Genomic DNA, 27,223 nt, shown 5'->3' on the forward strand with positions numbered 1-27,223 from the left:
AACGCTCGATTCTTGGAAACAGAAATTTCCGTTGACCTCTGGCGCTCTGCCATTGGCCAGTGGCCATTGGGGCCAGCCCCCGCCGGAGTTGTGTTCCAAATTTTGTAACAGAGGCCAAGAAGAGCTAATGGACAAATAATTACACTCAGCAACAAGAGCAAAAGAAACGCTTTTGGCCTTACTCAGAATGGGGCATTTGAAGAGGAGCAAGAGAGGAGCAGACCGAGGGGGATTTATCCAGTTGGTTTTATGTCAATTGCTTATGCATAATTACCGCAATAGAATAGACAAACGGCATTTGACAACAGTAACGAATACACTGTGAGAAATTTTTAGTTCAGAGACAAAAATTAGATGCAAATCTAAATTTATATTCGATAAGATACTGGTTTTTTAGCTGACTATATAAATAAAGAGGATAGAAATATAAATATTTCACGCAGAAAAAAAAAATAAATTCATATTAATAAAATTAAGCAAAATTATAATAATATTTCATTCAAATATTAATCAATCATAAATATTGGAGTTGAATGTAAAAAGAAAAAAAAAATGAACCGTGGGAAATCTATTAATAATCAAATCTTGCAAAATAAAAAAGTCATTTAAAATGTTAATCTATTAGTGGAGTTTAAATGAAGATTTAATTTAATTTTTTTTAAAGAGTTTCTTGTTTCATTTGTGTATATAATTATTTATAATTTGATAATTATGATTTTATTATAATTTTCATTTATAAGTAATATTTTATTTATGTAACATTATTTTATGATTGTTTTATTTCATATAATTTATTAGCTTTGCTTTTATTATATATGTATATTATTTATTAATTTACTATTATTCCATTTTAATTATATTTATCTTTAAATATTTTATAGTTTATATAATATTTATTATTTGCATAAGATTTTGCTTCTTAATTCTTAAATAATGTTTGGATTTTGTTAATGTTAATTAATATATTATTTATTTATTTTATTTACTATAACTTACTATAATTCTACATTTTTATTCCCCGTTTATAGCCTTGCCCTCCCCTCTTCCACTTTTGTCACCGGAATTAATTAGCTCTATTTCATACTCTTCAAGCATACCTCGCAGCTATTAACATCTGCGATCTATGTTGGAATTTTTCTGCAATCTGTAGTTCCTGCTGCTGCTGCTAATGCTGCTAATGCTGTTCGGGGGCATCCGGTATAAAGCGTTCTACCTCGTTGATCTGCTGCGAGCAGCTCCCATCTTAAGCTGACAGTTGTTGCTGAAGAGATCAGCAAGAGGCAGAATCAGACGAAGAAGAGGAAGACTGATGAGGAAAAACTTTTGATACGCCTGCTGACTCGACTAATTTCTGAAACTTTTTGTCTTTGTCTTTGGCTTTAGCATTGGCTTTGGCAACAGCTGTTGTCCAATTGTCCATCTTGGGAAGTCATTAAGTGGCCCACAGAATGTCAATGAACGTTGTCTCTGCGGTGAATTGGAGCAACAGGTGTTGCCTCTGAGCATGCACAAGATGAAGATTCGTTGCTGAACAAGAGCTCAAGTTCAGATCAAGTTCATATCAAGTTCAGTTCAGGTTCAGGTTCATGTCCATGTTCAGGTTCAGGTTCAAAGCAGCTGTTCTCGAGGTCAATAACCAGCTGATAAGTGCAAGAGTAGCTCGGTCTCAATGTTATATATGTATGTATGTAGATAGATATAAACTATTATATCTATATATATAATCTATATATATAACTATACAAATAAGAATTGCCACACTGTTATACTGATATACATGTTATATTTATAAGTACAGCACTTGTGACAGTGCTACACACAAATATATATAACAGTCGTCACAATATTATTTCTACATATATTTAACATTAGTCACTAACAGAGTTGCCAGACTTTACAAAGAAATAAAAGTGAATAATCAAGAAGGAAGGGAAGGGGAAGAAAGAAATAAAACTAAACTGTTTTGGAATAAACGTTAATTTTTTTACTTAGGCTTTACATTATTTTAAAGAAATAAAAAAATATATATATATATAATAAAGCCAAAAATATTAAAAGAAATGAAAATTAAATATGAAAAAAAATCAATAAAACATTGTAAGTTAATTCTATGCAAATATTGAAAAACTAGATTTGAGAATAGCTATTAAAGACAGTTGTAATAAGAAAAAATAATAAAAATTTCAGTTAAAAATCAGACGAACAGGGAAACACTTGGCAAAACTCATGACACCTCAGGGCCAAAAAGTACAAAATAGCTGTGACGCAATATTCATGTAGTATGTGGAGTGCTTTAAATTGGAACAGGAAATTAAAACATTTTGCCAGACAACAAAGAACACATGAGATATGAAAATGTTAAAAACAAAAAAAAATTGAGTCAAATGTGAAGCTCATAAACTTAGTCAGAGCGAAGGAAAGTAGTCCAGAGAGTAGATAAATTACAAAAGACGTGAATAAACAGCAAGCAGAGTGAAGCAAACACGAACAAACAACAACAAAACAAAGGCAAAAGCGAAAAGTGCAAGTGCCAACACATAAAACATGTCCAGTTTAATGGCAGCAGCTTAAAGGATTACCAAGGCGAATGGGGTCGAGTCGTAACTTATATAATCAAGCTTTAAGACAACTATTTTCAGAGGCAGCGAAATCGATGAAAGTGCATGAAAATGAAAGAGAGAATCAATCGTTCAGCTAACACTTAAAGGATTACTGCGATGCAAAGCGCAGTTAAAACTGCTTGAGAGCATTGGTCTACTATGATTCTTATTGGATATTGGATCCAACTTGAAAATTTAACATAAATTCAGTCAGAATAGCTATTGACATGATCGGTATTATTAGATAATTTAATATTCAAGTCAATTCGTATTAGACAAATCGAACAATGTAACTTGTAAATCGCAAGTATTTCTCTTAGAATTCAATTTAATTCTAATTAGACTTTAACAGAGAGTCTTCAATCATCGCTCTGCACTGCTGCTTAACAGTTTTCCAATTAACAGCAGTTATCAATACTAAAGTTAGGTCAGCGACCTTCAATATATATGTGTGCATCTGTTAGCGTGAATTTGTATGTGTGAGCTTGTATGCGTAACACCATTTAAAAATATATTTTTAAAGAAATCCGTTTGGACTTTCAATTTGCGAATTGTTTGAAAATCGCAATGCTAAAAAGCCACAAGAAAACAAAAAGAAAAGCAAAACTTTGGAGCTTGTCACCGTTGAACGCTTGACAGCATTCAATTAGCCCCCCACCACAAACCCTTCTAACCAGCAGCAGCAGCCTTTGGGCCTGCTGCCCACAAAGTACAGTTAGCAACAAAATGCACACAATGAGCTGTTTGAATGACTCTTAAGACACAATATTAGTCATTTATGTGTATTTCTTATTTATGCAGTCATATTTTTACTTGTATTTCTCTCTGCCTCTTCGCATATCGTTTCTTTTGTTTTGTTTACATCATTTTTTATTCAAATTTTGAAGACTTCTTGTATCGAACTTCGAATGAAGTAGAGATTGAAAGAGGGATAGAGAGAGAGAGAGAGAGAGAGAGAGCAAAATATATAGACATTATTATGCAAATTTTATTTTGTATGCCTCCCATTGACACTTTGCGCTTTGACAGGTTTATCATCGTCTACGCTGCGCTCTGCCGCTACCTCTCTGTCTCTCGTACAATAACAATTGACTTGTTACGTGCTTGCGCTTCGTCTTTGCCTTGTTCTCTTACTACTCACACTCTCACGCATATTCATAGTCATTGTCTTCACTCACACACTCACACACACACACACACACACACACACACACATACGTACAAGTAGTCAATCAATGTGCGTGAGCGAGTTAGCTGCATGCATTAAGGCCAGCGCGGCAGAGGCGTCACACAACAACAACACTGCTTAATTCCTTTGTCAAGTCAAAGTTTCCTCTCTGAGAGACAGAGCGAGGGAGCAGCAGAGGGCGAGTTGCTGAGCAAAGCAGTTGACAACGCGCCTCCTTTTGCTGGTTCCTCTTCCTGGCGTTCGTGTTTGTGTTACGTATTTCTCTCCTCTTTTTTTATGCACGCTCACTTCTGTCAATATTTACATTTCTAACTAATTATCAGTTCAGCGCACTTTGTGTTGACAGAGTCAGCGCTCTGCTGGCGTTGGCGTCGCTGTTGTTGTCATTTGACTTGCCTTCATCTGTGGCTCTCGCCTTCAACCACGCACTGAGAGTTCATTTAACTTTGCGTTCTCAAATAAGAAAAAAATTAACTAACTTTTGAAATTCGATTGCTAATGCTTATTTTAGGAAACCAGGAAGCTCTGGTATATAAACCGCTAAGTGCAGCAGAACAAGTTATTAACAGCCGCCAACACTGTTAAGCAACGAACAAGTGCTGCGTGCACACTGTTAACTGCAGCACATTAACAGCGATGTTAACTCACGTTTCGTGTTTGACCTTCAAAAATACGCTTTTCAGGCCTATTTGGCAGCTGAGCTAACTTTAACATAAAATTTTAACGTTGCTTTTGTTTTCTTAGATATTTTAATTGCCTTTGCCTTGAATTTGAACTACAAAGAGCTTTTAGCTTTTAGCTGGTTTGCTTAAACAAAAGCCGCCTGAGAAATTATTGTAATTAAAAGTCATAAAACAAAAAAACTACGTAAATAAGACACTAATGTTATTTATCTAAGCCGAAAAAGGTGGGTTTTCTGTTTCGTTTGACCTCTGGTCACGTTACTCGTAGCATGTATTTAAATTCTAATTAGCTTTCGGTCTTCTGACTAGAGCACTAAGAGGTATTTAGGCAAAACGAAATATAAGTGTAAATAGAACAGAATATTCTATAAGGCTATCTAGCGCTGTGGATCTAAGTGCGTATAAGAAAGAGCTGTTAATGGTTGTAGTCTTAGACCAATACAATTGTCATAAATTGGAATAAATAATTACAGACACGTTTAAGACTTTCATGAGAGAGAACAGAAAGAGGAAAGTTTATCATAGCAGCTTACTCAAATGAGATTGCCAGTAATTCCAATTGGAATACATTACCCTCTTGATATTTTTATATCAGAGAGAGAGAGAGAGAGAGAGAGAGAGAGAGTAAAAATCAGAGAGGACAATTTAGCATAAGGCTAACAGACCTTTACATAAGTACGCATTCAAGTCAATCAGTCCAATCAGAATATATTATTACAGCAAATAATCCCACGCTTTGGATTTTGATGTAAGAGGGAAAATGTGCAATTTAGAAATGTGGTTGATTTACTTTAGCCATAATGAAACTTAAGAGCAACAACTTACGCCACTAAGCCGCCCAAGAAGGCAACTGGACCGCCGCCAATCAGACGGATCTTGCGATGACAGGAATCGAACAGCGATGTACGTGTAGGCGCCTGCGATGTGGGTGACATGTTGTTGTTTATGTTATTGTTGCTGCTTTTACGTCGACTGCTGCTGTTAATGAGCAGCTGTTGTTGTGCGGCTGGCGCTGTTGTTATTGTTGTTGCTGTTTTTGTTATTGTTGATGTTTTCCACGCTTGTTGTTCACTTGTTTTGAAATTGTAATTACTGATGTAGTTGTTGTTGCTGCTGTTACTGTTGCTGTTGCAGTTTTTACTGTTTTTATAATGAGTGTTGTTGTTATGGTTGTTAATGCCACTATTAGACAAACTGTTGCTGTTTTTGTTATTACTATTAATGCTGCTACAGCTTTGATTGCTGCTGCTCTCGTCGTCAGTTGCTGTCGCTGTCGCTGCCTGTGCCGCTGCTAGGTTTGTTGTTATTGTTTTTGGCTTCTTATTTCGCCGCAACGCAGCTGCAAAACTGTAACTAGTATGCTCCTTCTTTTTCTTCTGCTGCTGCTGCTGGTTCTGCTGCTGCTCAACTGTAATTGTCCTCGCCAGCAACAATAAACACTTTTCGCTCTGCTGCTGCTGCTTAAAATAATAATCAGCTGCTGCCCGCGCTGCTCTCTTTTGATTTGTCTCTGCTGCTTCCGCTGGCTGCGCTGCCGCTGCTGTCAATGGCTTGTGTAGCTTTTGCTGTTGCTGCTTAAGCTTTTGCAGTAAACTTTTGCGCTGTTGTTGTTGTTGTTGCTTTTGCTGTTTCTTTTCGCTTGTGGCAGCCGCTGTACCGAAACCAAGTTCCACGATGTGCTGTGTGGGCGCTCTCAACATTATTCACACTCACTTTTGCTTTTGTGTTTGTGTTTGTTTCTGGTTTTGCGTTTGTTTTTGCTTTTAGTTTCAGTTTAATGTTGTTGTTGTTGTTGCTTTTGCAGTCTTTTGCTTGACTTTAGCATATTTTACACAGTTGTTTATGTATTTTGTTCAACTCGTTCATTTCTTTCACTTTGAACATTTCTTTATATCTTGAACTAAACTTTCTTCTAGAAACAAATCAAATATGAACAAAAATAAAAAGTATGAAGAAAAATAAAACGAATAACTTTAGTTTATCGATTTTGGCGTCGCGTTCACTTTCTGCTTTAAATTTATTTGCGGCTTTTGCTTTCCTTTGCTTAAATTAGCTTAAGACGAACTTCTATCGCGTTTTGTGTTTTGCGTTTTAGTCGGTGCGGTTTTGCCTATTTTGCAAATTAAAGGAAAGCACGCCCATAGCACAGTGGTACGAGTGTGGTAGAAAATAGCAAGACAAGAATATACAAAAATTAATTTCATATTTCATCATTTTTTTTTTTTAATTTTCATATAATTTTATATTATTTAAATATAATAGTATATTATTATGCAATATTATTTGATTATATATTATTTAATAATTGAATATTATAACTATATCAATTATACAACTTTAATAGATTTATTTTTGGGCAATAAAAATTATTTTATATATTTTCAAAAATTAATTTTGAATAGCAACTTGAATTCAAACCAATTTATTTTTATTCATTCAAAATTATTGCACTAAAGCAATATCAGAATTTATTCAAATTAAAAACATTCCAAATGACTTTTATTTATGTTAAACCCTATTTGATTATTTTTTATTATTATTTTTTTTTAACACTTAAACATTATTTTTTAATTTTTTATATTTATTTAAACATTTTTTATTTTAATTTTATTTTTTTATTATTATTTTTTTGTTTTGTTTTTTGTTTTATTCTTTTATTTTAAATATTTTCTTTATTTTCTTTTCCATTTTCACAGTCTATTACCACTGTGCAACAAACGGACACATTGACTCTATGCTTTATGTATGTTTGTATTTAGTTTATGAGTCTTGACATATACACAAATATTTTATGCATATATATGTACATAATATATCCATATATATTTACAATATATATATGAGTTATTTTAGACTTTTTTGCGATCGCGTGAGGTTTTTCTTTACTTCACAATTGTATAGTGCGTGCGTGTGTGTGTGTGTATGTTTGAATACTTATACATATGCATATTGGCATTAACATACACATACACTTGAATATATAGCTGAATGCATGTTAATTAGATTTCCTATGGAAGCGAATTATGAATTATTTGTCTCGACTTCTTTCTAATCTCTTTGTTGTTGTTGTTTTCGTTATTTACTTAAGCAATGTTGTTGTTGTCGTTGTTTTTTTTTTTTTTTTTTTTTTGTAATAATTTATGCAAATGCGCTTGGAAAAAAACGCAGGTTTATAATTTTTAATTGTAAGTTAAATAAGTTTTTGTTTTGCTGTTAACTTCCTCGTAATTAATTCAAATTCGCATCATCTTGAAATTGTATTTCTTTTAATTTATATGGGATGTTGTTTATTATTTCTCCACATTTATTTCAGTTAAGGAAAGTAAAAGCTGGTGTCATCCGCCGCTTACGCAATGCTGAAGCAGCAGCAGCAGCAGCAGCAACAGCAGCAGCAACAGCAACAGCAGCCGCAGCCGCAGACCCCGCCCCTGCCACAAGCCCCAGCATCAAGTCCAGCAAAAGAAACCAAGGAAACGAAAAGCTGAGCCAAAAATTAACAACAAAAACAATAATCAACAACAGCAACAACAAAATCATCATTAAAGAAGCCCAGCGAGAAAACTTGTAGAGCAGTGGCGTAGCCAAAGAGGGGTCGACAACCAGTGCGAGGGGCGTTAAGGGAATCGCCTTAATATAAGGCAGTCATGGAAAGGGCAAGAAAAAGGAGGCAACACAAAGCGGTTTACCTTCACCCATTTACAGTTAAATATGGAGAGAAGGCTTTATTGGGTGAATACATGCATATATTACATATAGCATAAATTGAAAATATATGACTTCATATAAGGAACTCATTTGAGGGAAATAGATATGACTATATCCGTATATAATACATAATACTATTAAAAGGATAGTTTAATTTTGATTCACGTGGAATATTATATTATATAGCCAATAAAGAACGATTAGTACAGCATATAGAAATCATTTAAAATAACATTTCTAGCATACATCACATGAGAATCATCTAAATTGTAAATTTTTGCATTCAATTATAATCTTGACAAATTAAATATTCAAAATGATTGCTGAGTGTATGGCTAAAGCTGTTGCCTGTGTATAGCAAAAATTGCTAGTTTAATACAGGGAATGCCCCATATATCATTTGCTAAATCGCAGTAAAATACCAGCTTATTTCTTCTTGATGACTCATGCAAGCTGAATCATGTAAGAAAAAAAGTTATAATTGATACGTAAGCTGTAAATCCTTCTGCCCAAGGCATGTGAGTGGGGGAGGAGAAGGTTATTCCAGCTGTGACTGCTGACTAGATATTATATAAAATATATATATTTATGTACATATATCTACTTTGTATTGCCAATCAGTTGAAACAGATTGAAGGAACACGTCAGTGACTGAGCGTGACTCAAAGATTGAGCGGCGCCATAAAACTATATAGAGAACTCCGAGATGATAATACGACATATTCGCAGTGTTTTGTAGCTGTATGAGAAACGCGCTTATCTCACAATTCTCAGTCGTGAATGGGGAACGTGCCCCACCAAAGTGCCAAATTGATTCAATCAAAACCCACTAACAACTGGCTGGGGGCAGACACATCTGGTAACACGCAAGGCAACAAGTGCGAAGACAATTTAACTATCTCTATCTGTATATCTCACTCTGTGCCTCTCTCTCTCTCTCTTCGTCTCATTGTATGTGCACACGGAAAAGTAAAAGAAAAAGGCGTGAAAAAAGTTTTAGGAATGGCCAAACCGTTTGACACTCGCACGAAAACTTTCACAAGGCGAAGCGATGAAAACAAAACAAAACTGAAATCTACAAACGGTTTAACTCGGATTGAAATGGAACGGAATTGAAACAAAGTGTTACGGTTAGAAAAGTAGAATTATTGAAATCAATATACATTAAATTTATATAATTATAGATCATATAACAGTTATATATTGCTGAAACCAATAGAAACAACTAATAAGGGAAAAGGCTTTATCAAAAGTGTTATACCTAAGCTGTGAACTAAGCAAAAGTGTTCTAGTGATAAAGTTTCTTTTTTTTGAAAACTCCCAAAAGAGAAATAACAAACTATAGAATAGAAAAATTGTTATACATAAAATGAAAAACTGTTATACAGTAATTGAAAAGCAAAGAAGATACTGTTATACATTTCAGAGATTTAGGGGAAGAAAACTATATGTTCAAGCTATATTATACACTATGTTATACAGTGGTTGCCTAAACCAATGAAATTATATACCTTTTATGTTATACGCGAAAGAACCGTATAGGTCGAAAGAGATGAAAATTAATTACAACTTTTTTACTTGAGCTACATTTAACCAAATATAAAGTGTTATAAAGTTGTGTGAGTTTTTAGGAATAAATAAGAATACAAATATATAGAAATGTTCCCTGCAACTGGGATAACTATTATAGTTTTGATTGAGCAGCAATATATCGAATGTGTTATATGCTATGTTATGCAATGGCTAGCAGTTATATTTTCTTTTTTCAATGCCATTAAATAGAATTTAGTTCCATCAACTCAATTTGTTCCACTTAGAATTGGTAAATGGTAAAAAGAAAGTGTTATATAGGCAATTGTATGCATGATATAGGATGTTATTATTATTTATGATTGTCACAGAATGCAATTGGAGAAACTTGCTGAAGCACATTTATGGCAGCTGTTGAAAGAGAAAACTTCTAGCGGATGGAGAATCGCTTAGTTGCATGATAAGAAGTATTCATAGAGTGTCATTAATAGATCAGATCTCATAAAACAATTCTAAACAAACAATTCTTGAGTTCATAGCAATATTTCGATAATTTATGTATTATCAAATTTTTCAAATAATATAAACTACAATAAAACATAAATCTTTTAATCTGTTTATTTCTATATTTGCCTTTAAACTTGTTTTTGCTGATTTCGTCGAATGCAGTCCAAGGGAACTTTCTACAAATTTCAATTAGAATTTGCGATTCTCAACTGGTTAATTTGTCACATCTCAGTTGCCATTCCCATTGCCGTTTCGAGGCACGTTGCAGGTCGCCGCGCGACAAGGCATTAGAATTAAGCCAAAAGCTACAAGCCATGAAAGTTTCCACAGAAAATTTGTTAACCATGAAGCGGAGACGATATGAAGCGAATTGAATTCTCTCATAGGAGAGAACGAGCTACTCGCCCCTAATGATGATGTCTTCGCTGGAGAGAGAGAGAACAGTTAAAGAGCTGCTTTGCTCTGCTGCTCTCATTTTTAATGCACAACTCGACAAATTGACACTTGAACACACATACAGAAAAAAAAGAAGAAAGAAATGAAGCAGGGGGCGTGGCTAGGTTGGGCAGTCGTCTGGTGTTTTGGGGCGTGCGCTTCTAGAATTTTAAAATGAAAGTTCGTGCTTATTCACGGTTGAAAAAGCATGCGGAAATCTACGGCTCCGGAGTCCGGAGCTCTACAAATAAATCGCAGCTTAGACACAATATATATATATGAGAGAGTCTAGGGTAATAATTATATTATTTTAATGTGTTTTTCCTTTCTCTCTCTCTCCGTCTTGCTCCTCTCTATTTATTTTCTTGTCGCTTGTTTTTCTTTCTGTCTGTTTTCCCCGCTTATCCATAGCAGCTGTCGTTTTCTGCTGCGGCATTACGCTGCATTTTCAATTAAGCCAAGATGAAAGTTTTCTTCTACAACTGTTTGCTCGTCTCCTCTCCTCCTCTTCTACTTCTTCTACTTCTACTTCTCTCTGCATGGCAGTCACCTAGGGTAGGGTTTACTGCAGCACACTGAAGCGAAGACATCATATGAAAAGGCAAGGTTATGCGTTGTGAATAAGCAATTAGCTCTTGCGGTTCTTTCCACAATAATCATCAACCTCATCAACCTCATCATCATCATCGCCGTCATCATAAGCAGCAACAGCAACATCATTAGCGGCATCATGATGAAGCTGAAAGTCTTATGTGCTAGCCGTCTGCTCAGTTAGCTTTGGGGTCACGCGTTTTGGCATCTGTGCAACTGAAAACGCTGCAGCTGAAGCGCATCGAATGCATTTCAAGCAGCCAACACTTTGTAGCTTAACAGTATATATAGTGCTAAATTTATTACTAAATTTCAATCTAAATTCCAAAAGAAATTTAGATGGCTATCAACAATCAATAAATGACTGAAATATATAGGTTATCCTGTTATCGGAAAACATATCGATGTTTTGTTTTAGTAACTAAAGAGATGTTTGTCTAGAAAAGTTAAGTGATAGGCATTTATAATTTAAAACCCCTTAAGTAGGTTTAATCACCTCATCAATACTTTAAATAACTTGGTATCGATAAACGATAGCACCGATAACAGAATTGTGTTATTAATGTTTATTCAAAGCGCAATTTTAATATGAGCTGCTTTAATTATGTTAATTATTAATTAACGAATAAATCATATATTGCTTGTTATCGATATTGAAATACCTCAAGCAATTATAGCTTGATTTATGCATGAAATGCAATCAAATCGTTATTTTTGACACTTAATTTAATATCGTATCATATCACCATCAATCTTAGTTAAAGGATTGTCATCGATCATTAACGATTTTGTACTTAATTAAATGTTGCAAAGTGTTATCGATTAGAGTCGCTGCAGTGACTTCAGTTTCATCAATGTGTTGTAGGCATTTCTTTCTCAATTCTCAACTAGTCCAGTCATGCTAATCTTATTATCGATAAGCCCAATTCCCTCTCGATCACAATTTCAATTGAGGCACGTCAAGGCTCTAGCAGCACAGCCGCACAGCAAGCAGCGATTGCCTCAATTTTCACACTCTGAAGGCCGAGTGATTAGTGTGCCACGTTCAGCCATCCACATATCGGATATAAGAGAAACAAAGACAGAAAAAAGGTAAAAGAAAAACGTAGAGAAGGCAGCGACGGCAATCGCAATCGGCAATCGATCTGCACACTCGACATTTGGTTGCTACGTGTCTCGCGGAGAGGGGAGGGGCTGGGCGAGGGGGAATGTGGGGAAGCAACACATGTAACGCAACACAAAAACGAAACGAAATGAAATGAAATGAAACCTGAGCGATCGCAGGGAGCGCAAAGTTCTCACGGCGAATTACACAAAACGCCGCACATCACGTTTACAGCAATCAAGTTGAGTCTGCCCCCTCCCCTCCCCCTCTCACCCATGCATTATCTGTCTGGCTGTGGCTCCATTGCGAACCAATCCAAAGCGAAGCAAAGCAAAGTCAATTCACTTCACTTCACATTTTACTTCATTCACCGCAACGATCCGCACTCTCAGGCTTTGGCTATAAATTTGTACAGCGGCCCAAACGTGAGAGAAATGCAAATATGTCAAATGCAATCAAAATAGGCAAGAAACAAAATAATAATAATAGAAGAGCAGACGAGAAGACAAAGCAATAAAACAACTAAATACATAGACCCAAATAAGGGCTAAACAATGAAAAATGTGAGTCGAGCTGCTAATTAAGCAAATTAGTGGAAAATATATACATATAACCAAAAATAAAATAGAAACAAAAAACGGAGAAAAAAATAAAACTGAAATAAAACAGCTGCGGTCAGCGTCTGCCTATATTTTCTTAGCGAGTTTTCGCTGCCGCATTGTCAACAGCACAGCACAAAATTTGACCCATAAAATTTCCCACAAAATTATAGTAATTTTCGCTAACTCAATTTGACGAATGGCGGAGATGTTGGAAAAACAAGCGAAACGCGAGAGAATCGAGACTGGGGGATTAGCCGGTCGCGACGCTGTGGGAGTCGATTGCAAAAGTAGCCGAAAATTAGCTAGAGAAACGTTGAAAACAACAGCCGAAGAAGAAGAGGAAGAGAGAAGAAAAAAACAGCTCAATTTTCACTATTCAGTTACCCAGAGGCTGGCAACCCCCAACCTCACTGTGACTTGTAGAAGATGCCGCATAATAATAGAGCTTGCAACAGCTGCCAGCCAACAACAACAACAACAACTCCTATTACAACAGCCGCAAAACAAAAGAAGCTAAACAACTACAGCAACAAAAAAAGGCTAAACTACAGCTAAAATAAGCCACAGTCCAGTGGAAACTGAACTGGAAACTGGAAGCTGCGCTGGCAGAGCGACCCATTGAGATCTGAAGAGTTCATTCGGGCCATTTAGCAGCGGAAAAAGTTTGCTTTTAGATTAGATTTATAGATAAACGAATACATTTCCTAAGATTTCTTTAAGCATTTACAAAACCAACTGAAAGTGTTTTGCTTTTGCTTTTTATTAATAAAGCAGATTTGCTTTTATTTCCTTTTCTTTTTTATTGCATTTACGTATACTAAGAAATCTGTAATCAAAGCAATAAAAATAAATCTTCCTTTTTGAATAATCAATTATTATTTATGAGCCATTTGCTCAGTTGCCATTGCGAATGCAGTTAAAGCTGTTGAACTATAAAATCTGAACGTTTCTCAAAGCCAATCAACACTCTCCGAAAGCCGGGCAATTTCCATCCATTGCATAACACCATTCAACCACTGTGCGTCTGCGACGTTCTCGTTTCATAGTTGTGGGAGTTTGTTTTATTATTATTTTTTTGATGTTCAAAACTAGGCAAAAGTCTCTTATGCTAGACGCTGGCAACCGCAATATTTCGAGTGTTCGTTTTGTTTTTGTTATTTGTTACGAATACGTGCAACAGCTCAAGTGGGCAGACGACGGCGACAGCGACGGCGACGGCGACGGAGCCAACACGATTGCAACATGGATTTTTTTTCATCTTTTTCGATCTTTCTTGTTGTGGAGGATGGATTTTGACATTTTTAGCCACACAAATTCTCTCAGCTATAAACAATAAGTGTAAATGTGACTAGAAAAACACCCTGTAAACAGAATTGCAGAGAATCTACATAAAAACTAATATATTAATTATTTGTATAATTATATGTATTTTATAAGGTACGAAAAAGCATTTTATTTCTTTCAGTTAGACGATTGTTTATGAATTCCTTTGATATACATTGATTACAGGGTACAAGTGCAGCCCAAAAAATTCTTTAAGATTTGTGCAAAACATATGCATCAATTGTTACGCTCTCGCTCTCTCTATCTCTCTCTCTCTCTCTCTCATTCTTTCATTCGGTTGTTGCAGCGCATGTATGAAGCAATTAACGACACGTGTTACCGTTAGAATTATGAAGAGAGCGCGGGATAACTGGACTGACCAACACACACTCATTCACAGGCACTGCCCGACTAGAGGACATGTAATGAGCAAGAGCAAAAAAAAATGAAATGAGAGCAACACTAATACAAATGCCAGAAACAAAAACCAGGCCCCCTTCTCTTATAAGCAACAGCAATGGCGACAGCTGAATAATAAATTTAGCACAGCTCTTCGATTTTTTCGCCTCTTCTTCTAGCTTGCTGTTATTGTTGTTGTTGCTCTTGCTCTTGTTGTTGCTCTCGTTGTTATTATTGTTTAGCAGTTGTTGTTTTGTTGGGTAACTGCGACAGCTGAGCCGAGCTGAGCTGACATTGACACTTTTCGTCGCTTGCTTGTGGCGCAGAAAAATCATTTAAGGTTATTTATAAAAGCATAAAATACAAAATGTATATACATACACATACATGCACACATACATAAAAGTATGTACATGTATATGAAAAAAGTTCGCAGCAAAAATTGTCCATTCGACAGAGAGAAATGCCTACAAGCAATCGAACGAGCGAAACTACAGTGCGAACGAGCTACAATGAACAGCTACTAAATTATTAATGAATGATTAAAGAGGGGTTGAAATGAATATTTCAAAGCAATTGATACCTTTTCAATCCTAAATGTATTTTTCCCTATCGTGCAATAAATTTACTCAGTACTATTCGTACTGTATCGAGCTCTAACTTTATTCGCATATCGGAAATCAATAAATTACGTCTTGAGGTTATAACTGCTCTGGAAGCCAGCCCACTTCCTGACTCTTGTAGACATCGGTGTTTGCATTTGTTTTTGATTTTGTTATATTCGCCATATTAACCACAGCCAACTTCATGTTGGGTCTGCATTATCACCTTATGCATTTATTTACATACAATTATTTGCAATAATGTCTTCATTGTTTGCCGTTTTCCTTTTCTACGTCTTCTTTTTTTCGCAGCTTGTCAAGCGAACCACGAAATCAATTCCAATGGCCATTTCCCCCCACCCTTCCAGTGAATCAAGCCGTTCACTCGTTCAATTTCCGCGTCGCGTTCAACGCGCTTAACCTTCAACTCGCATTAAAGTCAATTTGCTGTTTTTTTTCCTCTCTTGTTTTTGTTATTTACTTTTGTTGTTGTTTTCTTCTTCTTACATTTCGAGTGTTGAGACCGCTTTCACACCCGCCACCGACCGCCCACCGCAACGCAACAATTATATCAAAATTTATGAAGTGATTCTAATATCGTGTCGTCGAGTGTACGCTGAAATTTCCATGCTCGCATTTTGAATGAGCTTAATTGTTGACTTTTTTCTAAGTCTGTGTGTGTGTATTTAAGTCGCGACCAGGCAAAGCACCGTTAAAGGTCAAACGAGCATTTAGCCAAAGACGAAAAAGGAGACAGCAACAGCATGGCGAAACGAAATGGCAACAGAGCAAATGGAAACTGAAACAAGGAAGTCACACAATCAATGCCCCTGCTCTAAGACACACACACACTCTCGCTCTCTCTCTCTCTCTCTCTCTCTCTCTCTCTCTCTCTCTCGCACTCTCTCTATTCCTCTTACTCGGTCTTGAATCATAGTAGAATTATTACTATCAAAAGAAATAAAAACTAGTTTCTCAAAATCAACTCAACCTGCGTTGCGTTGCTGTTCTTGTTGTTGTTGTTGCAGTTGCTGTTGCTTGGTGACGTGAGCAAAGCAACGAGCGTTGAATGCACCACAGGTAATAAGACGTTTTACAATTGCCCAGCGATCAAACGGGGCGGGAAATCCTCTAATAATTTCCTAATAGGAGAATTATAGTATTTAAACTTGGAATTTCACACCCTTAGATCGGCTAGAACTTTGAAGTTAAGTAACGTAATATACAATTTCCCTAATTGGGAAATTTTATGTATCAATCGTATTAAATGTAATATGTATATACATATGTATGTATATATTTACATATGCGCAAATATGTATATATAGACAATATTATCTAACTTCTTATATTCATATTTAAATATGTATACACACTTTCATGAATTTCTGTAGGCCTATAAAAAATTCCCCCATTGTCATAAAACCCCAAAGCGCATTTCATCACGCTTCCATTCTTTTTGTTTTTGCCCAATTTCTGGTGTTAAGCATAAAACACAATCGATTTTTGCCACACTGTGCGACGTTTGGTAGGTGGTGACGCACTTGCACGAAACTTGCCGCTACTTGAAATAACTGTGAAGGGACTGCATTGTAAAAGAGTGCGACAGGCCATGCAGGCGGTGCTTTTTTTCACTGTCTGCACCAAGGGTTGAGGGTTGCCACCTGACGGTACGAATGTGCAGGGGATGACAGGAAACACGTCCGGTAAGGAAGTGACATAGAGCAGAGACCACTGCGGCAAAGGAAGTGGTTAAAAAAATACAGAAATAAAATCAAGCAAGCGACAAAACGCTAACACAGCAACAACAACTGGCGCTTGCAGATGCTGTCGCTGCCGACGGCGCTGCTGCTTCTGTTGCGGCTGCTAGTTTGCTGCTTACTGGTTACAGTTACTAGCCAAAGCAAAAGCTCGATGCGCCGTAACCGTTATTATTGTTGTTGTTTGTTTGTTTTTGTTGCTGTGCCAATTCTAAGCGTTGCATTGGCAACAGTCGCGCTTCGCCGGTTTTGCAAAGCTACTGGTGGGGCTGCTGCTGCTGCTGAAGCAACAAACCGTGGCAGCAACAAACACAACAACTACAACTCCAATAATAAAAGTTGTAATGCGGCTACTGCTGAAGAGGTAGCTAAACAGTTTGATTTTTTTATACTTTATTTTTGCCGTATATGTATTGAAAACTCGTATGCAGTTAGCTGTGAATGACACAGTTTACACTTACACACACACATGCACGCTAACGCATACACTGACACAGTATAGTGAACTCCTTCTTGCTTACTTGACGTTTTTTTGTATTTTTATTTTTTTATTTTGCTTTTCAGGATTCACAGTTTATTTGTATTCACTATTTACGGCTATATTTTTTGCATTTTTATAACTTTTAAATTGTTTTATTTTTGTTATTAAAATTTGTTAATCTGATGCGCGCCTCCAAACAAAGTCAAAAACGTAAAGTCACGGAGTTTAGACGGCGACCCGACGACAACGACGACGGAGACATCGGAACCGTGCGACCAAACGTGCCAAAGGAAATTTCTATACTGAGGCAGGCAGCAAGACTTTGACAGCTGCCTGGCCTGACTGACTGACTGACTGGCAAACACACATGCAACATTACACACACACATTCATGCAAAACACACAGAAGCTGCCGAACGAAAGCAGAGCATACAGCCAAAGATGACGATGGCGAATGATGGTGTATCGTTGTGTTTGTTGTTGTTGTTGCAGTTAGTTTCTTTTAATACTGCTGGCTCGAAAGCGCCGCAGTCGCTGCACGCACACACTGACAGACTTGAACACGCATAGAGTATATATATCCAGATATATTATTAACTGGTTTTCTCAGAGCGCAAGTGAGAGCGAGCAGTAAATGTTTCGTTGTGTGCTTTGCATACAAATGCGGCAGCCAAGCACGACCAGAACAGATGTATACATATACTCACAGCACACAACCACTTGTTTGACACACACTCTCTCTCATTCTCTTTCTCTCTTGGTTGCTCTCCTTACAACTTACGCTCTCGCTCGCTGCGTGGCATCAGCTGAGCGGCGAGCACAAACATACAAACGCGTATTGTAATTTTAGCGAGCAGCTGACAGCTGACAGAGTTGCCAGACTGTCACAGAGAAGGTAACTGCAATAGTAGTAAAATTTGCTACTATTTTTGAAAGGAGCAGAAGCTATTTTAGAGTAGATTTCGATTGAGAGAAATTCGACTTCGTTTTAAACATATAAGCAATTCCTTTATATTTACCCTTTTTGATAGTTTAGTTTATCTTGTACATGTAATAGATGGCCACATTGGAGAAACTTACCTGCAAGAAAAAAGAGAAAGAAATTAGAATACAGTAAAATTTATTCGAAAATTTAATATGCAGACACCTTAATTATGGGACTCTCAGGTACCACAGGACTTCCCAAAGTTTGTGACCCGCATAACCTCTTATGTGAATGCCTTTGTAATGCCATTAGCACCCCCTACTCCTCTTTATGTGTAATTATCACACGCTTTGTGTGTGTCATTGATAAGAAAGAGAGACCCAAAGGCAAAGAACAAACAAAATAACACAGGAACTGCATTTGGTTCACGACTTCCACGGAATCAAATGCCAAAATCAAAAAAAGGAAAAAAGACGCGCCGTCATTCAACACAAATACAATTACTACAACTACAACAACAACAACAACACGCACATCAGCCCAGCTGCTGTCGGTAGTTAAGAAAGAGACCGAGATAGAGTGCATGCCTATGCTCTGGGCAGCAATTCGATGCGTTCTCTTTGTGTTGTCTTGTGCTTCTTGGGTCATTCGTTGTCCTCCTGGTCAGTAAACACCTGTGACCGCCCGCATCGAAACTGCTGCGTACCATATAGTCAGTCGTGTCGACCCGTCTGTAAGTTCATTTGCACTTCAAATATTTATTTTATTTTTTGGGCTACTCTTTGTACACACGCACAAGCATATACATCTACACACACGCATACATACATACGTATTTATGTACTGCAACGGCGCTGCTTGGCTGCTTTCTAGCGGTTTCATCAAGCAACCGTCGACGACGACGGCAACGTCGACCGCGACGCAAGCAATTCGCCATTATTCGAATTGCTTTGCGCTCATTATTTATTGCAGCGACTGTTGCAGCCTCGTTGCAGTCGAGTGCAGACGGCCAGCAATCAAACGGCACACGATCTATCTTACACACACACACACTATATACTCATGTCCCTTTCCCTCCCACTTGCCAACATATACGAGCAACTGTTTTAACAGTAAACCAAAACAAAATTGCAGATTTAGATCAGCTGTCGATTATAAGTGATATTTTTGTTTAGTATAAAACTTGAGTTTCATTTGACCTATAAATTGTTTGTTTATACCATTTCCATTTGTCTTGTTTATATACAGCAATATGTAAATAACAATAAATAAATACAGCCTAAATAAAATATCATAGAGCGTTTGCGAGAGGGAGAGAGAGTAGGCAAAACGTTCACTTCCTGCTGACAATAACAACAACCGCAACAAACATATGCAGAAGCAAAAATAAACAGCACTCATTCCGCTCTCTCTGCCTCTCACTATCTATCTCACGCTCTCTTGCGATCGTCAATTATGTCTATGTATTGGTGTGAGTTGTGTTTTGTTTTTGCGGCTTGTTTATGGGATGCTTTTTGCTACTAATCTCTGATGTGTTTTTCTTAGCTTGCGGTGTGGCAGCGACGGGAGTTCCGTTTAGTCGGTCACGCCACCACACAAGAGACAACAACAACAACGGCAACTGCTGTGGGTCATGCGCACTACAAATGACGTCAGATGTAGCCATCAAATTTGAAAGTACGCAAAAAAAAAAAATAATAATAATGAAAACGAAATGAATAAAAGAGCAAACTATGACTTTTATGAGGCGCCTCAAGCTTAAACACACACATGTACATATGTACATATGCATATGGACAAACGCAGACACAAACACACACACACACATTTGTGGACAGCCGCTGGGTGATTTATGTCTGTGTCCAAAAGGGGGCGCGATAATACGAGCAGTGCTAAACTGCGTCGTAGGTGTGAACCAGCATTGACCTATCCTTTGCCCTCTCCCTATCTCCCCCTCCTACACCCTTGCTAGATAGTTTGCTAGCTATAAGCTTATGTGCGCTGCGGGGTTTCTTTTCGACTGCGTGCGTCTGCCAATGGAAACCATAGAAAGCAAACGTAGTTTGAGGCGAATTTGGGTATGGGAATTGCGTTAAATGCGCAGCTAAAACGCAGGACACACAAATTCAGCAATTCCCGAGAAGCAAGCAATAAAATAAACAAGAAAAAGCCAGCAACAACTACAAACACAGTCAGACTAATGGGACAGCAGCCGAAATCATAATCAGCTGTTTCTGCGAACGACTCGAGCAAAGCGAAGGGTGCGCAATAACAATAGCCATCTCACTCCAACGCACAACCATTCAGCTATGCAGTTTCTTGTTTATTTATGCTATCCAATTGACTTGAACGAAATGAATAAAAATAATGGAAGTGAAATGAGATAAAGCTGTGTGCTCGTACTAAAGATACCCTTGAAAATGTGAGTAAATTACGAGTTTATTGATTTGTCTTAATGTAAAATATAAACTTGAAGTGATTAGAAATGTGGGAGAAACTGGGAAGACAGAAAATATTCTAATTGGAAAAATTCAGAATTTAAGTGTATGGAGACGGTTTAGTTTTGATCTATTGGCAGCGAGAAAACAGAAATAGTGGGATTGAAAAAATACGCAATAATATTTAAAAATAATTAAGAACAGTTTAACTTTGATCTAATGGTATCTCTCTGGGTACTGTTTACTAAAGCTGTAGTATTGTAGTATAGTATTGTATTTAAAAATGTGTTCTGTTTGGCTAATAGAGAGACCCTTGATATTTTGTGATTGATATTTTAATAGCATTGCTTATATACTACATAAAAATGTAGGCAAATAAAAATGAGTAGGAAAAATTAGAAACTGAGGTAGAATGGAATTGGCCAATTGAAAAAATACAGAGTTTAAATAAGCATTTAGAGACAATCTAAAACAATTTTGCTTTCATATGTTGGTCTCTATAAGCAAATTAGATATGTGAGAATCGTCGATAACGACAAATAGAGAATGGCAGAATATATGGAAGAGTGGAATTTCCCAATTGGAATAATGAGAATTTAAATAAGTAGTTAGAGACAATCTAAATCAGTTCAGATTTGATTGATTTCAATATTCATAAGCAAACATAAATGGTAATCGAAGAGCTTCAAATAAAAAATATATATCTAAATAAGCTATAATTTTTTTTAAAAATCGTATTCTTTTTAAAACTACATTAATAATTATACTAAATTTGAATTTTAATAATTAATGCACCAATGAGAATTGCACAGAAGAGTATTTCTTGTGAGCCTCTAACGAACCAAAACTTTTTCTTGTATGACTTATGTTATATATTGCTTTAAAATCTGTGTACGTAACACATATGTACATTACATATATTTAACGGCTTTAGAAACAGTTGGTCATGAAGCGCGTATTATGCAAGTGTTAAGTAAATTAACTAAATGGCTTTAAAAGAAAATAAACACAGAAATATTTGCTAAATGCCCAATTAACTTTCACAAATTGAGAAGCTTTACAAGCAGCTGCTCGGCCTCTCCCGCTACCTCTGCTACACCTCCCCTCCCCCCTTACCAACGATCCTGATGCCTTACCGACAAAAACAGGTGACCGTCTCCTCCACATCGAGTGGCAGCGACAGCTGAGCATTGCCTGAATTGCTCCCAGCTCCACTCGCAGCTCCACTCGACTGGCCCTTGCTGCTGTTGCTGTGGTTGTTGTTGCTGCTGCTATTATTATGATTGCTGCTGCTGCTGTTGCTGCTGCCGCTGTTGTTGTTGTTGCTGTTGCTGTTGCTGCTCTGCTGTCGCAGGAATGTGGCTGCGAATGTGGAGGACAACGAGGAATGCATTGCGCTGTTCGAGGCGCGCGGCGTGCCAGCTGCGGGCGTCGTCGTTGCCATCGAGGAGCCGCCATCCTCGGCCAGCGGCACCGAGGAGTAGCGCACGAGTATCGCACGGCTCACCCGATTGCCGCCCGTCAGATTCGAGATGGCCCAGTTCATGGCGCAGCGCAACGAAACGAAATGGAATGGAACGGACCCAACCAACAGCCGCGTCCGATGGCCCAAAAGCAACTGAGCTGAGGCACTGGGTCTACGGCAGGGCCAGCGCTAAGAAGCATCGACTAAACCGCACGTCTTGCCCTCCCGACCCGCCGGCCTACCCACGACCCGTTAGGAATTGATTTAGCCAACTGATTTGTCAGCCCTGTCAATCAATTCCGGACGTGAAGAGTTGTTATTTCGCAACTTGGAACTGCATATGTCTATCGCTTGCTCTTTCCCACTTTCGCTGCCCTTAGGTCTACCCCTACCTATCTCTCTCTCTCTCACTCTCACTCTCCGTCTCTCTATTCCATTATGTGCTCTTGCTTGGCTGTCGTCTAATTCAATTAGAGTTGTGCTAAGTGTGCCTCAAGGTCACCAAGCACTACCCTCCGCTATTCCCATCCCTTCCACACAGTTGAGGGTTGCTCCCATACAGATGCCTAGTCATATATTATATATATGTATGTCTGTATTATTCAGTTGCATCTGGCATATATAATCTCGGCTAATTGAATTCCCCCACACACAAGTTACATGTGATATTTCTAGCTAACAGTTACCCTACCCTCTTTAAAGCAAACATATGATTGCACATAACGTAATTCATTCCAGAAAAGGTCTCGATGTTTCGGATGGATTGTGAGCGATGGAAGTGATGGATGCATCTCTATTAAATTAAGTTACATTTTGTATCTATAAAAATTACAATCTAAACTTTCCGAACTGGAATAGTTTCATTTAAATTTAAAATTTAAACAGTTCAATAAAATAATATCTGATTCATTCGATTTCGATTTTGATTTCCTTACAATTTTATTTATGTATATAATTAAAATTTTTGTTTAAAGACAAGTCAAAATATTAAAAATGTGTTTTCTTTTAATTTATTGATTGTTTACCAACGTATTTAAATATAGAAATTGGTATACGTCAAATAGGAATTTTTAAATATTTACTTATAGAAGTATGAATGCATACAGTAGCTACTAGAAATGTAAGCAATTGATTGATATCTATATTTAAAAAATTGAGTTCAAACTGTATTTCGAGTTTGTTTTTTATTATATTATCATTTTGAGTAAATTTGTATAAGTCTCATGTCATTTTACTTTCACATATTTTTATTAATTATATAATAGATATATTAAATTGTCACGACAAAATTGACAACAAATAAGTTGATAAAACCTCAAAATATTTGATATTAAAAAAAGTTTTAAGTCCATAAATACATTTCAAATAAATAGAATTTTAATTTATTTATCTTAATTTTTTCTTTTTTCAATTTACATTATTAAATAAATTTTTGTTGTGTTTTAATTATTTCTCTATTTTTCTGCCAATTCCTGCATACATTTATTGTTTTAAATTAACAGACAATTATTAATTTGTAAATAAATATGAATTATAGATTTGCTTCACAATTCCAGCGACTACTGTATTTGCAGAGTATCGAAAAGTCCATATACTCATATACACATATGTACATATATAATTCTTCTCTTCAAATTCTCTTTCTCTTGTATTTACTTATGTGTATGTGTGTGCGAGAGAGTGTGCCTTTGTGTGCGTTTATTTAGATGATCTATGAAACCGTTTGTTGTTGTTGCTATGTGTTTTGTTTGTTTTTACATTTTGATTACAGATTGTGAGTAAATTGGCAAGTTCATTAAACCGGCTTCGCTTATCGCTCAACAACAACAAAAATGCGTACAAACTTAAACAAAAAAGTAGAAGAAGAAGAGCCACAACAAAAGCAGCAGCACGCCATAGGCGCAGTAACAATGAAAGCGAGTAGTTGTAGAGGAAAGCGAATGGGTCAAAATGTGAGCGAACGAACGAGGATAAAGACAAATAAACGATATCGAAAATGCAGTTTGGCCTTGATGAATGGACACGAGGAAGCAAAGTGCATAAATAAATATCTGTGTGCGTGAGTGAGCATGCCTGCCTGCGTCTGTGTGTGTGCGTGTGCATATGTAACTGTGTTCGCTTGTGTTTGTGTTTATGCTTGTGTGTATTGGTTGCGTGCGAGTAGATAAAAATCAAAACACTTGCGACTTGACTTGCGTTACATTTGAGAAATCGATAATAACACAACAATAACAAAAAAACAAAAATGGATTTTATTGATTTTGCAGGGCAGAGCGATAACAACAACAGTACGAAGTAGAAAATAAGAAAAACAATAGCAGCAAATGAAACTCCTGTGATGGCGGCTAGGCCAGACGAAATAACAACAAAGTTTTTGCTTTTGACGGCGAAAAAGAGATGCGAAATGAGGCCAATTGGCAAAATGCCAAACGGCGACGAAGCAATACACAGAGGACACAAAAGACACCACCAAGACGAGGCGACAAAGCGACGAGACGACGTTACGTCGCGATGTCGATGTCGACTTCGTTGTCGCTTCGTCGCTGTTATCGTCTTTAGGGCAGGCTGCATACTATTTATAACAAATAAAAAAATCACATCCCATTGCGTTTGCATCTGAATGTTTGCGCATTGGGTATTTATGCTGCTGCAGCTGATTACGTTACGCACTTACCCCATCAACCAGTCGACCGTGTCGCGCAAATACTCCGGAATACGCTCCAGTTTGACGGCTGCTCGATGCTCACTGCTGATGATGCCTTTCGCCAAATATATATTTTTGTAGTTTTTGTTCTACTTCAGCTAACACCAACAGCACCGCCAACAACAACACATCAACGACACAGGCACACAAATTTATCACCTATCAAACCAATTGACACTTTTTTGCTTCTGTTAATCAATAATATAGAAAAATTTCGTTTTTAAAACTTTGCACATCAAATTTTCACGCTTCTTCTTCACTTGTTTTGTGTGAGCCCGATACGTTTCGAACGATACCAAGACGAATCGATAAGTCAAACTAATCGATAGTGCGCACAAACATCGATTGAATTCCACAAACAACTTTTTCAATTTTCTAAATGCCTAAAAACTAAATTAGTATATAATATTAGTGGAAAACTTTTGTAATTAAGTGATTTTGTTAAAGGTGCTGCACAAAATCATGTTTCTTTTGAACAGTTAAATTCGTTTTCAAGCCACAGCTGAGCAGCTGCGGCACAACTGTTGAGCACTTGTGGCAGCCCTGGTTTTGGAAAATCAGCTGTTGTACACTGAATTTCGATATTTGGTCAGCTGAAAAAACAGCTGCTTTTTATTTTGGTTTTTATTAAAATTTGATTATTGGAATGGAAACTGTCAAGCTTTTGTCTTGCAAACAAAACGAGCTAAACATGCCAAAGTTACTGGATTGAATAGAAGTATTTGTGCGCACAATAAAATAATTACGCTTATCTTGGCAATGGAGGCGAATTCATATTAAAATTTCATATGGAAATTTTTAAATGGAAAGGGCCGCTAATTGCACTTGGTTTCTTTAGTTTAAATATGAATACTTGTTGTATCCCCTAGTTTTTAGCTTAAGTTTGTTTTCGAATTTAATTTATTAGTCCGATTCCCTTTCCAATTAGAAACCTGCAAGTTTTCCAGCCATATATGAAAGTTTTCTCAATTGTTATAAATGTATCAGAACTAGAGAGTATGCTCGCGTATATGCTTCCATCAGAAATGTATTGAACACTTTGACAATTTTAAAAGAAACAAAACAAATTACTTTAGATATGTGTACGACAAAAATGATGACAATTGTATTATGATAGTTCGATATTCCGTTATAAACAGGCAGTTTCGTCTGTTCTGCAATCGATATTTGCCGATAGTGTTTTTCGATTTCACTGCCACAACGTGCACAACATTGCGATAAGATGATGTTTCAAGCAGTCATCACATTTTAAGTCACAGCTGATTTCGTCAGATACATCGATTACATAAAATGGTACAAAATTTAGAATAGATATTTGTGTAAAATTGTAAATAAAACACCCGAAATACATGTATAAATTTTTCGAAACTCGTTTCATATTTTAACGCAATGCCCCTGCACCAAATGAAACCTGACCCGCGTGCTATCCAACAATACAAGACGAGCTCCATCATCCTAGCAGGCCTTGGCGTGGCCGCAGTGGGCTTCGCTGGCAAGCACCTGCTGCGCCGCATGCCGCAGATGACAAGCAAATTCAACGAGGCGCTCAAGAATCTGCCTAAATTCGATGCTGAGAGTATGGCCAATGCCAAATACTACAAAGGCGGCTTCGATCCCAAAATGAATAAGCGCGAAGCGTCCCTCATACTAGGCGTCAGTCCCAGTGCCTCCAAGCTAAAGGTGAGTAGCGGAACACATGTTGATCAGTCACTAATCTTTACTGACTTGTGGATTTGTGACACCAGGTTAAGGATGCGCATAAAAGGATAATGTTACTGAATCATCCAGATCGCGGCGGGTCTCCCTATTTGGCGGCAAAAATAAACGAGGCCAAAGATTTTCTAGACAACGCCAAGTAAATTAATCAGAATATTGTAAATAAAAATGTAAATAGCTTTAAGAAATGTAAATTGATTTTTTTTTTTTTAGGGTAAAGTGTGTATGTGTGTATATCTGCAGAGTGAATGCGTTTGTGAATTTATAAATCATTTGGAGATTTTGCTGATATTTATATTTGACTTCTAGACTTTACTCTTAAGCTTAAGAGTTTGTTACCAAGATATGTTAATCATTTATAGAGATTGAAGAATTTCTTAAAAGCTAAGATTTACTCTGTAAAAAAAGTATTCTGCAGTTAACAAATTTGACCTAAAATTCATTCATAATTCAGAGATTCCTT

General features: G+C 36.9%; 2 protein-coding genes and 1 long non-coding RNA gene across 7 annotated transcripts in view; 2 read left to right on the forward strand and 1 right to left on the reverse strand.

Annotated features, from left to right (window-relative positions):
- Mob2 (MOB kinase activator 2) overlaps nt 1-22,554 on the reverse strand; it is a 43,043-nt gene extending 20,489 nt beyond the window's left edge. The window contains exons 1-2 of one of the 4 annotated variants that reach the window (XM_089468224.1): nt 17,553-17,899; nt 5,298-6,381 (exon numbers count right to left, since the gene is read on the reverse strand). In XM_089468224.1, coding sequence (XP_089324350.1) covers nt 5,298-6,172 — 875 coding nt within the window. In that variant the 5' untranslated portion in view covers nt 6,173-6,381; nt 17,553-17,899. Of the gene's footprint in view, nt 1-5,297; nt 8,740-17,552; nt 17,900-22,011 lie in introns of those variants that run through there. The other 3 variants (XM_089468223.1, XM_018006448.2, XM_089468222.1) reach the window with 3 other exon arrangements.
- LOC149269397 (uncharacterized) lies at nt 18,614-20,115 on the forward strand. The gene is made up of 2 exons (XR_016269972.1): nt 18,614-19,170; nt 19,983-20,115. It is a non-coding gene; the product is annotated as an uncharacterized LOC149269397 (long non-coding RNA).
- Nucleotides 22,555-26,180: 3,626 nt separating the features above from the next.
- LOC108613182 (mitochondrial import inner membrane translocase subunit TIM14) lies at nt 26,181-26,954 on the forward strand. 2 transcript variants are annotated; one of them, XM_018006471.2, is made up of 3 exons: nt 26,181-26,337; nt 26,485-26,724; nt 26,790-26,954. In XM_018006471.2, the coding sequence occupies exons 1-3, from the start codon at nt 26,335-26,337 to the stop codon at nt 26,901-26,903; spliced, it is 357 nt and encodes a 118-aa protein (XP_017861960.1). In that variant the 5' UTR covers nt 26,181-26,334; the 3' UTR covers nt 26,904-26,954. The 2 variants fall into 2 exon arrangements, with proteins under 2 accessions (XP_017861960.1, XP_017861959.1); XM_018006470.2 differs by lacking the exon at nt 26,181-26,337 and having other exon boundaries at nt 26,344-26,724.
- The last annotated feature ends 269 nt before the right edge of the window (nt 26,955-27,223 follow it).

This window comes from Drosophila arizonae, chromosome 4 (assembly GCF_054131065.1).
Source record: "Drosophila arizonae isolate 15081-1271.41 chromosome 4, UAZ_ARI_1.0, whole genome shotgun sequence".
Taxonomy (NCBI): Eukaryota; Metazoa; Arthropoda; class Insecta; order Diptera; family Drosophilidae; genus Drosophila; species Drosophila arizonae.